At 52.9% G+C, this 14826-nt stretch overlaps 1 protein-coding gene across 8 annotated transcripts in view; it reads right to left on the bottom strand.

Annotated features, from left to right (window-relative positions):
- The window catches only part of PTPRT (protein tyrosine phosphatase receptor type T), a 960656-nt gene that overhangs the window by 24454 nt on the left and 921376 nt on the right, over window positions 1–14826 (bottom strand). For 5 of the 8 annotated variants that reach the window (XM_059707051.1, XM_059707052.1, XM_059707053.1 and 2 more), the window contains 6 exons: window positions 14621–14657; window positions 13017–13114; window positions 9992–10108; window positions 6205–6359; window positions 2551–2686; window positions 383–532 (listed from right to left, as the gene is read on the bottom strand). In XM_059707051.1, the coding sequence (XP_059563034.1) occupies window positions 383–532; window positions 2551–2686; window positions 6205–6359; window positions 9992–10108; window positions 13017–13114; window positions 14621–14657 (693 nt within the window). Of the gene's footprint in view, window positions 1–382; window positions 533–2550; window positions 2687–6204; window positions 6360–9991; window positions 10109–10773; window positions 10834–13016; window positions 13115–14620; window positions 14658–14826 lie in introns of all 8 variants that reach the window. The other 3 variants (XM_059707048.1, XM_059707049.1, XM_059707050.1) reach the window with 1 other exon arrangement.

Here is a 14826-nt window from a genome sequence, read left to right as displayed (position 1 = left end):
GACACTGCCACACTGCCAGGGCTCAGGGGCTCCGACACAGCTCCCACCTCCTGCCAACCAGCTGAGCTAAGCTGCTCATCTCAGCCAGCGCGGCACTAAAGGGCGGGCCAGCCAGGAGGCTGTAAGGTGGGGGCGGAGATAGGGAACCCCTAATGAGGGTTAAATATCCCCTAAAGTGTCATCGAATGAGGGACATAGTTTTACCAGCATGCCTCTCAGAGGGAAAGTAGAGAATGGAGATGCCTGGATGAGCTGCACAGGGTGGGTGAGACCCCGGGGGGCGCGTGTCCGGAGAATTTCAGGGCTTGTGCTCTGCAGAGTAAGTCTTGCATGTACAGGGCCAGCGCTGAGCTGCCCAGCCAGTGACTAGCTGTGCCCATACCTGAAATTCGTCTTTGATTTGGCTGGAGTTGGTCTGGGGGTCCAGTCTGCTGATGTTGTAGTAGAGGGAGCGGAACTCGCACACGGGGATGGCCGTGTTGCCGCAGAGGCACGCTTCCAGGATGGCGTCGTGCACAAACACGTACTGCTCCTGCAGAGGGAACAGGGCCCCGGTCAGAGCAGCCGCTGGGACTTTGGTGCCCACACTGCACGCTGTGGCTGTGGGGAGGGGCGTGACCGACATCGCAGAATCGCTACTTTCCGTCCTAGAACCGGAAGGCCCAAGTTTCCATGTGTTTTGGTGGCTGCCTGAGCTACGGTGACTCTTGTCCCTTGTGTGAGACTGAACAGCACAGTCACTGGTAAAAGTCAGACACTGTGGACTGCTGCAGCAGGTGCCCTTGGTGTCCTGCCCGTATCCCCTCAGCGGTCACCGTGACCTGCTGGAGGCTGCTGATGCAAGTGCCAGGCATTGAGGCCGAGGGCTTTTCCTGGTCCCAGGGGCACCGCTGAGCTGCGTGCAGGGTGAGCCCGAGGGTGGAGAGTTAATGCCCCAGGAAGAGCCTCCAGCGATGCCAGGTGGAGAGTAGGGGGACGAAGACCTAGGTCCCCCTCTCCTCGGTGGGTCACTTGGAAGAATGTGCTCCCCACTATCTTAGAATCCCCAGGGCTGGTTCCAGGTGTACACGGTGTCAGAGAACTTGGCACATACCTTAACCAGGGTCCGGAAGCTTGCGTTCCCCGTCCCCGCTTCCCCTCCACCGTCAGTGTGCCTAGGGATCCCTCCCACTAATCCACTTGCCCTCAACTGCTAGTCTCAGGGGCTGCTCCTAAAACATGTGATGCCCCCTGTGCCATCTCAGCTCTCTGCACCTCGCGGTTCTCTCCTGGGCACCACCCCCCCCTTCTATGCCTCAATGTCTCGCTTCCTCTAGAAAGTCTTCTCTAAATTCACCAGGAGGAAGTTGGCGCTGTAACTTCCTTCACAAAGGTTTGCTGAGTGACTGTTTTCTGCAGAACTTGGCCCAGCTCTTTATATGAAATGCTTATCCAGATGCATAAAGATGATGTATTTGAATGTGCGTCTCTCCCACCAGACAGCAAGGACCACAAGGTGTCCAACACCTGCCATCTGCATGCCTGCACCTGGGGCCGGAGGAGGCCTCTCAGCTTAGCAGCCTCACCCAGAAGCCGGGACTGCCCGTGGGAGCTGGCTCAGAGCCCACAGCAGGGCCCTACGTGGACAAGCCTGTCAGCGGGGGCCTCCCTGCAGAGCCAGCAGCACCTGGCCAAGCCCAAACCGCGGGCAGTTTCCCTCTGCGGGGCTGACAACGGAAGCAGCTCTGCGTCCCATGCTGCCTGTCCCGGCTCCCACAGCCGTCGCTCAGACAGAAGAGGGCAGTTACAGGAATAACAAATCAAGGCTCCAAGGAGTAGGGATGGTAGAAGAGGCTGCCTGGCGAGAAAGTGTGATTCAGGGGGAAGAGCATGCCCAGAGGTCACACCAGCCCGAGCTCTACCATGATCTGGCTATGGGAGGCTTTGGGGACACAGCTGCTCAGTTTTTCCATCTGTAAGTGGGGGTGCAAATAGGATTTACCCCATAGGGTTGTTGTGAGGAGCAGAAACAATTTCCTGAATGCAAAGAACCTAGCATGATGCTTGGCACATAGTAGGTGCTCCACAATAATGATGAGCCCCTCCCAGTTCCCTGGGTCTTGGGCTCAATAACTGGACAGAGGGGTGCCTGAAGGCCTGCTTCACCTCAAAGACAGGGACTGTGCGTTCTCAGTAAGTTCACTGATTAAGCCATTCCGGCAGTGACTGAAGCAATGCTGGGCACAGAGTAGGCATTCAATATATGCTAGTCCTTCCCTATGTCTTCTCTCTTTCACCCAAGTCGGCGATGCTATTCATTCAGTCCCTGTGCAGATGGGGTCAGAGATGGGGAACTCGCCACCATTCCTCATCGCTGAAAATCTCAGAACTGTGGGACCCTGGGGTTGGCAGGGGCGCCCTAGCTTCAATGATGGTCTCACCACAGCAAGCCACCTACTCACTCACTGTCTTTTCTCTCACTCCCAGGTCCCTCTCTATAGGATGCCACCACCCACACTTCTCCTTGGCCAGGACTGCAGGTGGCCGGCTGGCTCAGGCCCCAGGACCCACCTCCGTCTGCACAAGGTTGACCCTCTGGGCTCGGAGCTCCCGCACACAGTTGAAGATGTCCACCACCCCTTCGTTCTCGGCCATGTCGAGCATGGTGTCGATGGCGATGAAGCAGCCGGTCCTCCCGGCCCCGGCACTGCAAGAAAGGACAGGGTCTGTGTCAGGGACCGTGGAGCGGGACCAGCCCTGGGAGGCTCCTCACACTCAGCCCTGTCGCCAGGACCCTGCAGAGGTGTGCGCTGCGGAAGTCAGAACTGGGAGATTCCGATCAAACTGCAAGCCCAGTTCTCTCTTTTATAAAATGGGAGAATACTATTTGCCTTTGGGGCTATTTTATCAAGATTGGCTTATTTTTGTTGACTGCATTTAGCAAACACTCACTTGGCACTTATAAAGTACCAGGCATTAGTCTAAGTATTTCACCAATGCTACTTATTAATAATTCTCTTATGAGGTTGTTAGGAAATTTCTCACCCCATTTCACAGGTGAGAAAACTGAGGCACAGGGTGCTTACATTGTGCAATGTCACACAGCCAGCTGGTGTTGCAGCTAGGACTTAACCCAGGCAGTCTGGCTTCAGAGTCTGATCTCTGCCACTTCCTTCTTAATAACAGTCATTGCACATACTCATGCTTACACACACACATATACATACTTACACTCAAGTATGCATAGTTTCCTCACCTGATGGCTAAAGATAACCCATCTAAAAGGTACCTAGCACACTGCGGATGCCTAATAAACATGTTCCCCCACTGCCCCCCTCCATATCACCCTTTCTTTTATCTTCTTCAATAAATGGGTTGATAGGTGGAAGTCAGGAAGGAGAGGAGAAAAATCGGAGAGCAGGTGAGTGAGAGGGCAGAAACCAGCTCCTCTGCACTGTCCCAAAGGCAGAGAGTGAGTCCCAGCCCTGGGTTTGGCTCCCCTGCCCCTGCTCCCCCTGGATCATGAGGCAGTGCCTCCATGAACTCAAAGAGCTGATGGCCCTGAGAGCCTGGTCTGGTATCAGGTCTCCTGATCCACACTCGATTCTGATGGCTGGTGGCTTCCTTAGGAGAATCTCAGACCAAGCACAAAATGGCAAATAATAATAATAATAATAATAATAATAATAATAATAATAATAATAAATCAAGGAGACCCCATGGACCACGGCTGCCCTCCCCAGATCAGTGCTGGGTTCCAAAGTCATGGTGGTGAGTGGAGGCCACTGGAATGTTTGCCTTAGAGCAGAGATCCTCAAACTTTTTAAACAGGGGGCCAGTTCATTGTCCCTCAGACATTCCACACATGTGCACTGCGGGCCGGGACAGGCAGCGGCGGCAAAAACACCTGGCGGGCCGGATAACTGTTTTCGGCGGGCCGCGTGTGGCCCGCGGGCTGTAGTTTGAGGACCCCTGCCTTAGAGGCACACAGTTTTGGAAGCGAAGGCCACACTGCCAGGGAGGCCGCCTCGGGTGCGTTTTCGTCTGGCTTCCCTCATGGACGAGTGTCTTTGACTCACAATGTGGAAATGAAAGGAACACAAAGAGGAAGAACGATGGGCCGTAAGGAGAGCGATGCTGGCTGAGCGTGAATCCAAGCAGGACAGGGAGTAGGACCATTGCCGACAACGATGGGAGAGCAAAGCCCTGGAAACGCATCCTCGATCCGGAAAGTAGCCCGTGGGAAGCAGTGTCCACTCAGGGCACAATGCCACGGTTTGAATGAACTTCCCTACAGCACTCCATCCCCCACCGACCCAGTCCCCTCAGACCGGACGTGGGGGGCTGGCTCTCAGGGTCTAAGAGCCGCCCCAGCCAGGTCCTCTCTGAAGTCTCACCCTGGACCTGTTTTAGGGGAAAGAACTAACCTGACTCAATTTTGGACCTTGGATCCCTCACTAGTGAACAGCTGCTGGCGCCCATGAGCTCAGTTTTCTTCCACGTACAACACACCTCCGTGCAGGGTTCTCGAGGGAACCAAGCTGTGTTGATTTCAGCATCAGGTAGCAATTAAGCCCATGCTATTGGGGGTCAGAACCCTGGGGATCAAATTCTTACTCTGCCACTTCCTAGCTGCGTGACCTTGGGTAGATGATTCAACCGCTCCGAGCGTCAATACCCTCATCTTTAAAATGAGGCTGAAAATAAAATAGACCCACCATCTAGCATTAATAGCACAATACGTGTAAATTGCATGAAATTATGTTGAAAAGCATAATCCATGTAAATTGCTTTGCCCTGTGCCTGGCTACATAGCAATTTCTCAGTGAACGGTTGCTACTTATATTCACGAATATTTATTGAGCACCTATTAGGTAGGCATTAGAGGCTGGGTTTGGGAGTGGGGACATGAGGATGAGTGAGACATGGCTCCCGTCCTGCAGGATGAGCGGGCTGGAGTGGGGGCAGCAGTAAGAGGCAGAAAATGTCCAGAATCCGCTCTGGCACCTCGTATATGTTGGCCGCCCATTCAATCTTCAGAAGCATCTCAGGAGGGGAGCCACTCTGCGCAGGGGCATTAGGTGACTGGCTGTGGAGACAAGACCTCGTGCAGGGAGGGCCTGTAACTGTTTGCCATGGTCTCCCTTGCCCAGCTCCGGCTGCGCTTTGGGGCGTAGGACTTGAGGGCTAACATTCTGTTGTCATTGGATTGTAGAGAGATGGTAAGCGGAGACTATATGTAAAGCTCTCAGAGAGCCCAGGGTGTGTGATGCGTATGACCTCCTAATCCTCAATGGCCTCATCTGTGAAATGGGATTTCTAATTCTCACCTCTGCGTGGTGGGGAGGGGCCATGATGCTATGTGAGGAAGGGGTGGCTCTGAGACATCCTCCTTGACTTGACCCAAGTCCCTGACTGACGGGGCTGTGCCAGGGCAGGGCCGAGATAGCCTGCCTGCAGGGCCTGAAGGACGGGCTGGCCCAAAGTCACGCTGCAAAAGAGAGTCCCTGGGAAGGAGGCGGGGAGGGCGTAGGCCAGCCAGCCCTCAGGTCTGGACGTCCACTCTCCTCCAATTCTTCAAGTCCTTGACACAGTGCTCCATCTCCATTTAGGAGGATTCAAAGATGTGCTAGTCATTCCCAATGTGATTTCCCAGGTCGGAGCTGAAACTATCTCTTCTCTACAATAAGGTGAAACCTGGCGCTGTCCATTTTCTCTCTATTAGGGACCCTGCAGGCTGGAAATTGATTTTTAAAATAATAGAAATGAAAAGAAGCCACTTCCTCTGAGACACCCCGCTCCCACTTCACAGAGCTGAGGGCGAGTGTCTGGAGGAAAGCAGGCTAGATGTCCCAGCTCGGTACACCTGTGTGACCCGGCCAAGTGTCTACCTGCGCGGTACCTCAGTGTTCTTATCTGTAAAATGGGAACGATAATGGTGCCCACCCGTCAGTGTCGGGTGAGAAGTAAGTTAAATAATGTGGGTAAAGGGCACATATAGAAGATGCTGTTGGGGCCAAGCCCTTGTCCCCAGGGGCAACAGAGATAACAATGAGTGCTACCGCCACTGCTATTGTTCTCGTGAGACCTCAGGACCTGGGCCTTATCAGAAAGCACTGGGCACAGTGGACAGACAGGGCCATGGACAAGATGGTGTCTCCCTCCCTGAGAGCAGATCTTTCGAGCGGGGGTGGGCGGGGGGGCGGCTGGGGGACTTCCACTTACCTGCAGTGAACCACGATGGGCCCGGCTTCGGGGGGGTTGAGGAACTTGACTTGGCGGACAAAGCCCAGGAGGCCAGTGGCATAGCAGGGGACGCCGTGGTCGGGCCAGCTGGTGAAGTGGAAGAGGCGGAGCTCCCGGATCTCGTGGTAGCCTTTCTGAGGAGAGAATGGGCCTCTCTGTTCCTGCAGCTGCTGTCCCCATATACCCTAGCCAGCGCCACGGGGTGCCATGGCGGCAGCACCGAGGAACCAGTCTCCTGCAAGGCCCTCAAAGGGTTAATAGGCGCCCCTGCACAGAGGGTCTGTGGTCTGCCACATCTGGGAGCTTGGGAAGTAAAGTGAAAGTGATTGCAGTACTGCAGGACTTGTCAGAGCCTTTAGTGTGCTGATATACATCTGGCTCCCCGAGGGGGGCGGGCATTGTGACACCCCAGAGTTGCCCAAGGACCTTCTTTTGACAAGTATTGCATGGAACTTGTATCCAGCAGAACAGATTCAGAGAAATGTTGGCCTTAAACACCAAGTTCAAATCATTTCCTGTGGAATACGAGGTCTTTCAGTGATTAGGTCTGGGGTCCTTTAGTTCCCAGTCCTGTCTATGACAGTTTCCGTGGCTTTAAAATAAATTAGCAGGCTTGTAATCAATTAGATTATTATTTAGAATGATAAGATATGGAACAAGTAAAAGTGGAGCTTCTCTGACGGATGGGTGTGTGTGAGTGTGGGTGTGGGGGGAGAGGGGTGAGGGGGGTGGGCTAGAGCTCCGCTTGGTTTCCCTTCTCCTCTCACCACCCCTCACACAGACACCTCCAGTCCAAGTGACGTTCCATGACTATTCTATGGTCAGGCCATACCTCTGAGCCTTTGCTTATGCAGTGCCCCTACCTACTGTTTCCACTTAGCAGTCTCCTGCAGATATCTGGACAGCACTGAATAGGAAGCATGTTCAATTGTTCATTCTTCCAGTTAAAGAATATTCTCTGAGGGTTATCTGTGCCCGGCCACTAGGAAGGTGGAAATAAAAGCCTCTGTCCCTGGGACAGCTCCTGATCTAGTCAGGGAGGTAGACTCCCAAGTGGATAATTCTATTAAAGCACATAAAGGAGTGTCAGCTAACCCCTTCTGGGGAGCAGAGAAATCAGAGAAGGCTTCCTGGAGGAGGGGATGCCTGAACTGTATCTTGAAACATTTTGATACTGAAAATAATGGCTAACATTTATTAATCATAGACTAGATGCCTGCCACTTTCTGAACACTTCCATGTATTAATTCACTGAATTGTCATACCAGTCCTCATACTGTTCTCTCTCTTTTTTTTTTATGGATGAAGAAATTGAGGCTAAACAAGGTTAAGTAACAGGCCCAAGGTCACACAACTAGTAAGTTGTGAAGTTGCAATCTGAACCCTGGCTGTTGGCTCCACAGTCTGAACTCCTAAGCATTGTGACACACTGATGCCTGCGTGTGACCCGGTGAAGAGATGGAGGGATTCCTAGGCAGAGAGGCAGCGCAGGCAAAGCATGGGGACAGGACTTTGCACGATACGTGCACAGAATCGCAAACAGCCCAGGGCAACTCCAGAGGAAAGTGGAAGACAGGCGAGGGCATACAGCAGGACTGAGGGTGGGAGGTGGGGCAGGTGCTGGATCTTGGAAGGCCTGGAATTCCACTTGCAGGCCTTAGACTTTGTCCCAGAGGCGCTGGGGAGCCCTAGGGAGGTTGCCCAGATGGTGGCACAGAAGAAGCATCAGACTTGCATTTTGGGAGGACTGGATTTGGCTGGGTGTGTTGGAGGGCTGTGCAGAGGGCACTGTTGATACCCACCCAGATCCCCTTTCCTGGGCCAGGGCACCCCCCGGCTACTCTGAGTGTGGGCTGCAGACAGCTCAGAGTAACCCACTTATTCAGAGAATTGCTCTCAACCCAAAAGGAGCCACTTCCCCTGGCTGGGGCTGAAACTTAGAGTGACCAATTGACTTTGCCGGTCTGCCCAGGATGGAGGGGTTTCCCAGGAAATGGCACTTCCAGTGCTAAATTCAGGAGGGTCCTGGGCAAACCAGGATGATGGGTTACCCTAATGGGGTACCAAAGGCCTCTTGCCCGAGGATGGGATCATCTCTGTGGTGCAGTTCATGCCACTGAGCTCCCGGTGGGACCAGGCTGAGGCTGGGCTCCAGCTGAGACCAACACCCTCACTGGCTCCTTCCCTGCCTGCCTCGCCTGCCTCCCTCCCTCCCCTTCTCAGCACACCATCAAGGGGACCCGAATCCTATCCTCTGCTCTGCTTCTTGGAAACACAAACTGCAACACAGCAAGGCCAGAAGCAGGGAGCCCTGCTCCGAGGCCGCTGCAGAGCCCGGCGGGAGTGAGCAGAGGCCTGAGTTAAGGCACCTCCGGAAGAGCTGAAGTGGGAGAAGAGAAAACAGCTTCAGGAATGCTTGGAGTTTTTCTCTCCATCCTCTGAGGCCAGGGGTCAACTCTAAGCCACGGTTCATGCTCTGGAGGCCCCTGTAAATCAGGGTAGACTGCCCCTCTTCTCTTCTGCTTCCCTTCCTCTCTTACAAGTTTCTCTCCAGAGTGGTCCCTAGATAAACCATGTGCATCCGAATCCTTGTCTCAGGCTCTGCTTCTAAATAACCCGATCTAAGACCACATCGATGTACCTGTGGTCGGTCCTCCTTCCAGTGGGGGCGCTGCAGGGAGCAACCTGTATGTCCAGTACTCAGCTGTGCACACAGGACCGGCACCGTGCAAGGGCCAGCGTTGGTGCTCAGGAGGACTTGTCAAACCCCGACGGCACGGCTCTCAAGGCACTGAAGTCCCCGGTGCTTCTGCATCGCCAGGCCTGTGGCCACTGGACCCTGAGTGCGGCTGCTTTTGGAAAGTGGCATTGGCGTGGAGTGGAGTGACAATGAACTTGCAGTCAGGGGCTCACGCATGAATCCTGGTCCGGCCAACCTGCGGCTGGGCCACTTTGCACGACTGACTTAAACGCTCTGCCTAATTTTTTTCTTCTATAAAATGGGAGTAATCATCAGACCTACCTCAAGGGGTTGTTGGAGGATTACATGAGTTAATTTATGCAGAGCAGTTAGAAAAGCACCTGTTTAGTGAGTGCTCACTAAATGGTAGCTATCACTACAATAGTTATATAATAACAATGGTTCTATCATAATTAAATCAGAAATAGGAATAATAATTTGCAATCTAATTCCTGTTCTCAAGCTCCTGCCACCCTGGCCTCCTTTCAGTGCCTAGGCCAGCATTTCTCAATCCCAACGCTGTTGGCAATTGGGGCTGGGCTATCCTGTGCATTGCAGGATGTTCATCAGCATCTCTGGCCTCACCCCCTGGAGGCCAGTAGCTCCCCTCCTTCCTCTGTTTTGACAACTGAAAGTTGCCGAAGGTCCCCCGTGGGACAAAACCACCCTGAGTTGAGAACCACAGGCCTAGAACATGCCAGAAAAGTCCACCCCCCTCACTATTTGCTTAATAATGGCTCCTCCTCCAGGCAGCCCTCTCTGACCACCTCATCCTTCCGTCTCCACTCGTGGCATGTTTCTTTCGTGGCTTTTATCACAACGTGCCATTATTACTTTTCTTAGTCTGATGAATGCTGGAGGTGGGATCCTCTGGAGCAGGAGCCACATCTAACCCAATCGCTGATCTGTCCCTGGGACCAAGCACGGGATGGGTGCAGAGTGGACCTCGGTCACTGTGTGTCCTGAATGAACAGACCAGCTGGCTTACCTAGTGGGCAGGCTGCCCACAGTCACAGGGACGCTTACCTTCTGGACCGTGAAGGTGCGTATGACGTATTCTGCCAGGGGCTCTGTTTCAATCAGGGTGACTTTAATGTCTCCGTAGACCTCCGTGTCATCCGGCCAGTACCGCACACACTTCACCTGCGAGGAAGGACAGAGACGAGGACAGGTGAGCAGGTGGCTGGGTGTGAGCAGCCGCCTCACCTGGCTTTCCCATTCAAATAAACCCAAGGGTGACTTTGGTGACATTTCGGTCGGAAGGGTCGGCTGGCCAGGGGTCGGCAACGTGCACGGGGCCAAGCTCACTCCCAGAGGAATTGGAGCCCTTAGGAATAATGGTAGTACCTTCTTTTGCAGAGCTCCGTATCATTTTCAAATCCATTATCAAATAGATCTAGGCAAGCTAGGCAGATGGAATTCCCCGTGTTACAGATGAAATTAATATTCAAGTTTGGAGGTTTTGGTGGCTTGTCCTAGGTCACGTGGCCAGTTTTCTACCTTTGGCTGAATGGTCTGTCAGGCTGGGGCAGCTGATACCAGCAGAGCAGAGAAGAGAATAAAAGGAGGGAAACAGTGAAGAGGGAAAGCAGAAGTGGTTGGAGAGGAACATCACTCTTCAGAGCGGGTAACCGGGGGCTGCGAGGACAAGGCTCTCTGTTGGGGAAGGATGGAAGGTGCTGGGCTCAAAGGGAGGACGCTGCCACTGCTCTCTGCTACCAACAAGCCATTCCCACAAGTGACTGAGTCACACTCCACAGGAGGAACAAGAGATCATGGTTTTCCCCTTAAAAGAACAAAAGCATTACCATTCCGGGGGACGCCGCACGGCCTAGAGTGGCATTTCCCACAGTGTGTTCCGCTGGGTGCTAATAGGTGTTAGGTAAAAAACAAGAAAACAAAAACAAACAGAAAAGGTTTTGTGGTCAAATGAGTTTGGGAAATGCTGGATTAAACAAAGATAAACAGGCTGTTTTGCTACAGGACTACTCAGCTGGCTTAATGGACTAATGCTAATGTTTTCTTTTCTTTTCTTCTTCTTATGTTTGACTCTCCAAAAGGGGGCAAAGAGTATGGAGCATTTCCCAAACGTATTTAACCATGGAACCCTCTTCTCACTAAGCATCCTGCAGACTAGCATCCCATGGAACCCACTTAGGGAAACGCTGGTAGAGCGCAACAGGCTTTGGAGGCAAATGGATGCATTGCATGATGCTAACACTCAGTAGCTGTGCAGCTTCCAGAAAGGGCTGAGACCTCTCTGAGCCTCAGCTTCTGTCAATGATGATAGCTATCCTGACTGAGTGCTGACGATGTCTCACACTGTCCTCTGCAAACACTTTCCTGCATTATTGTAATTACTTATCACTATAACCATATAGCTATCATTATTCCCATATTACAGATGAGGAATCGGAAGCACAGGGAGGCTAAGAAAATTGCCCCAGGTCAACAGTTAGGAAGGGATGGAGCCAGGATGCAAAGCCAGGGCACCTGAATAATCGCCAGCAGAAGATCTGGTACCGCACGTGGCTCCTGGCAGGAGTTCCATTAGAGATGGCTCTACTGCCCGCTTCCCAAATCCAAATGAGCTTCACGATTCACCCCTCCAGGGAACCTGTCTTCGATGTGGGATGCGTTATAGAACAGGCTGGCATTTGCCTCTGGATTCTTAGTCCTGGGATGGCATTTGTCCGCAGTAGGCACAGCCTGGGCCTCAGTCCCTGGGAAGCAGTCCTGGGTGGGGGCACCATGAGCACTAGAGTGAGAGTGGAGTTGTAGACCCTGCCCTGGGTCTGGCGGGGTGACGTCAGGGTAGTGACTCCATCCCTTTCCTCATCTGTAAACTGGGGAATGGACTAGACAAGAGTGGGCTCAAGGATCCAGTCTTCCTGGCTCTGAACTCGTAGGAAGACACGAGACGCCCACAGCCCTTTCCTGGGTTATGACTCACAGCCCAGATCTCCCTTCCCCGCTACCTCGGAGGCCGGGACCCTATGTAACAAAAACTTACCTGCCCCCTCTTTTGTCAGCCCTCTGAACTCTAGAGTGTGTGCACCCTGCCGTGAAGCCCGCAGCCCGCCCGCCCACACGCCACAGTTTACCAAGGAGGCGGCCGCCCGCTGGGCACAGCCTCCCGTTTCTAAGCCCTAGGAGTAGCTGAGGACCACACAGGGGAGGGTGAGAGAGAGCAGAGCCAGAAACCAAGGCCTGAACCCCAAAGAAGGTGGAGGTTGAGAGGTCAGGAAGCAAAAGGTCAAATGCTGCTGAGAGGTTGAGTACAATGAGAAGAGAGAAGTGGCTGCTGGATCTGTCCCCATGAAGGATGTCGGTGATTGACAGCATCGCTGTGGATGGGATGGAGGAGGAGCTACGCTGGAGTGGGCAGAAGAGAGCCGAGTGCAGACACGGAGCCTGCGTGCCAGTCTTTAGAGTTTGGCAGAAAGGGAGGAACAAGAGCATCATTCCTGTTCGCCTGTCTCACAGTGTTAAGGGGGAAGGCACTCAGGAGGTTTGCATGCAAACACCTAGCAATTAGAAAGAGAATTACTTTCCAAGTGAGGGGGGCCTTGAGAAAATTCTTGAACAGAATCTGTGATTCAGTGCCCTGTGGTCGCCTTGGAAGGGCAAGAATCACTTCCTCCTTCGTATTCGGCTGAGCCAAAGAATCGGCCGATATTCTACCATTTGGGGTAAACAAAAACAGTCATTTTTCTGGTTCAACCTGACAATAGAGGGAAGAATGAGATGGTTGTAGACACAAGTAGACACAAGCTTTGTGATGTGAAGATGGCAGCGTTCACGTCTGATGCCTTACATTTCCTCAAACTCTATGAGATGACGTTGTCCTCGGAGAGCGAGGGTAGAGAGAGGAATGAGGGGTCTAAGGGAAAAGGACGTTCTTAGGGTGTGAAACAGAAGTGAGGATTTCTCCTTCCTAGGAGACAGGGAGGTGAGATTTGGCACAGGAGGCACCTGGCACACGAACAGACACATGCTCAGGTGTGCGCCGCCAGCACCCTCTAGCCAGGTCACTGCAGGAGGGGCTTACCCTGCCCACTTCCACGAGGTTCGTGACCATGACGATGCTGGCCGAGTTCTCCTGCCAGATCATTCTCCAGAAGTCCTTCACGGTCTCCTGCATCGGACCTGCCAACAGAGAAGGTGACGACAGGGTCAAAGGTCACAAGTGTCAGGAAGCAGCCAGGACGCCGACCCTTCTGGCTGCTCAGCCCTGACTCCCCATGGGTGAGTGACAGCGAGGCCAGAGAATCCTCGCGGGGGCACCCAAGTAGCTGGGACTGGGGCCTGAGGCGTGGGAGGTCAGAGCATGGATAAGAAACCCACATTCCAAGCAGGCAAGGCCTGTGGCTCCCCCGGGAGTGCTACCAGCTTCTCTCCTCCTCCCTTGCTCATCCTCCTGCTCAGCCCCTTTCCACCAGCCCCTGACCCTGACCCATCACCTTATCTGGACTATACTATGGGTTAATAATAGAGCTCAGTGGAGTTTTCCTAAAAATTGGGCTCCAGACCTCAATGAGACAGAAGGACACTGGGGTAGAGGGGCGGTGCTGGGAGCCAGATGCTGAGAGCGCAAAGAGAAGATGCTGACTGTGAGCGTTGGTCTGAAGCTCAGACAGAAGGGGGAAGTAGACAAGGAGTGGGAGACAGGAGGGAGAATCCAAAGCCATTTCCTTGTAAAATCCTCCTTCAACATTCTGGGCTTTCATTTTTTTTAAAATTACAAGAGCAATATATGTATTTGATATAAAAGTTTGAGTGATTATACACACACACACACACACACACACACACACACACACACACTCTAGAGGCCCAGTGTACAAAGTCCATGCACTGGTAGGGTCCCTAGTGGCTGCCGGCTGTTGGCTGGGTACTCCTTCTGGTCTCCCGGCCCACACCTCCCCCTGGTCGAACTCCTGGACAACCTCCCCGGTTGAGGGGACAATTTGCATACTATGCTTTTATTATATAGGAGATATATATACATATAAACAAGCATCATATCTATTTCTATTGTATGGATTTTACCAAGCCCTTAATAATTCTTACCAAGCAGGATATTTCTCATAGCTGCATAATTTTTCATAATAGGGAACTATCACACCTTAACCAATCTACCAATCGTCGGGCACTTAAGACTTTTCCCTTGTTTCCTGTTCCGGATAACACCATGAAGAGTATCTTCATATACAAGTCACTGTCCACATATGCAGCACCCACAGGAATTCCTCCCAGAGGGTCTGAGAGGTACGATGGGTTGTCAGCCTTCTGATCACACCACCAGCTTGCTCTCTAGCCAGTTGGCTGCTCCCTTCTTCTGGGCTCACCCACACCAAGGAGACAAGGCACCATCGGGTCCGCTTCTGGGAGGTGGATATCAGGGGCACCCCTGAGCCTGATGCTTGAGGTCCGTCCTGCCTGACCATGTCCTGGTGCCACCTCCTTCCTCTCACTCAGGTCCCTCCCACGGTAGCTGAACTTGTCACCCCCTTCCTCCCCAATCAAACATTAGAACCTCCAGACCTCCGGAGGCTCTCCAGCCTGACCCTGTGCAACTTCTTCGCTGGCAGAAGCTCATTTCTTTCCTCAGTAAAGGGCGAGGGCCCTTTAGAGGGAAAGGAGGGCACTTACCTTGAGTCGCAATGTAGTGCCGAGGTCGATGGTAGCCCTGGGTAACAGAGAAAAGCACAGTGAAGGGCCTCCCGCCAAGCTTGCAAACAGCAATAATTATCCTTTCCAAGACACGGCTTCCTCATAGGCAAAATGGGAATAGCATTAGCCATTTCCCAGAGAAGTGGCAGAGATGAAATGAGATAATGCATACAAAGTGCTTAGTA

The sequence above is a fragment of the Myotis daubentonii genome, chromosome 8 (assembly GCF_963259705.1).
Source record: "Myotis daubentonii chromosome 8, mMyoDau2.1, whole genome shotgun sequence".
In the NCBI taxonomy this organism is placed as follows: Eukaryota; Metazoa; Chordata; class Mammalia; order Chiroptera; family Vespertilionidae; genus Myotis; species Myotis daubentonii.
Note: the sequence above shows the minus strand (reverse complement) of the source record. Positions and strands in the feature narration are given on the sequence as shown.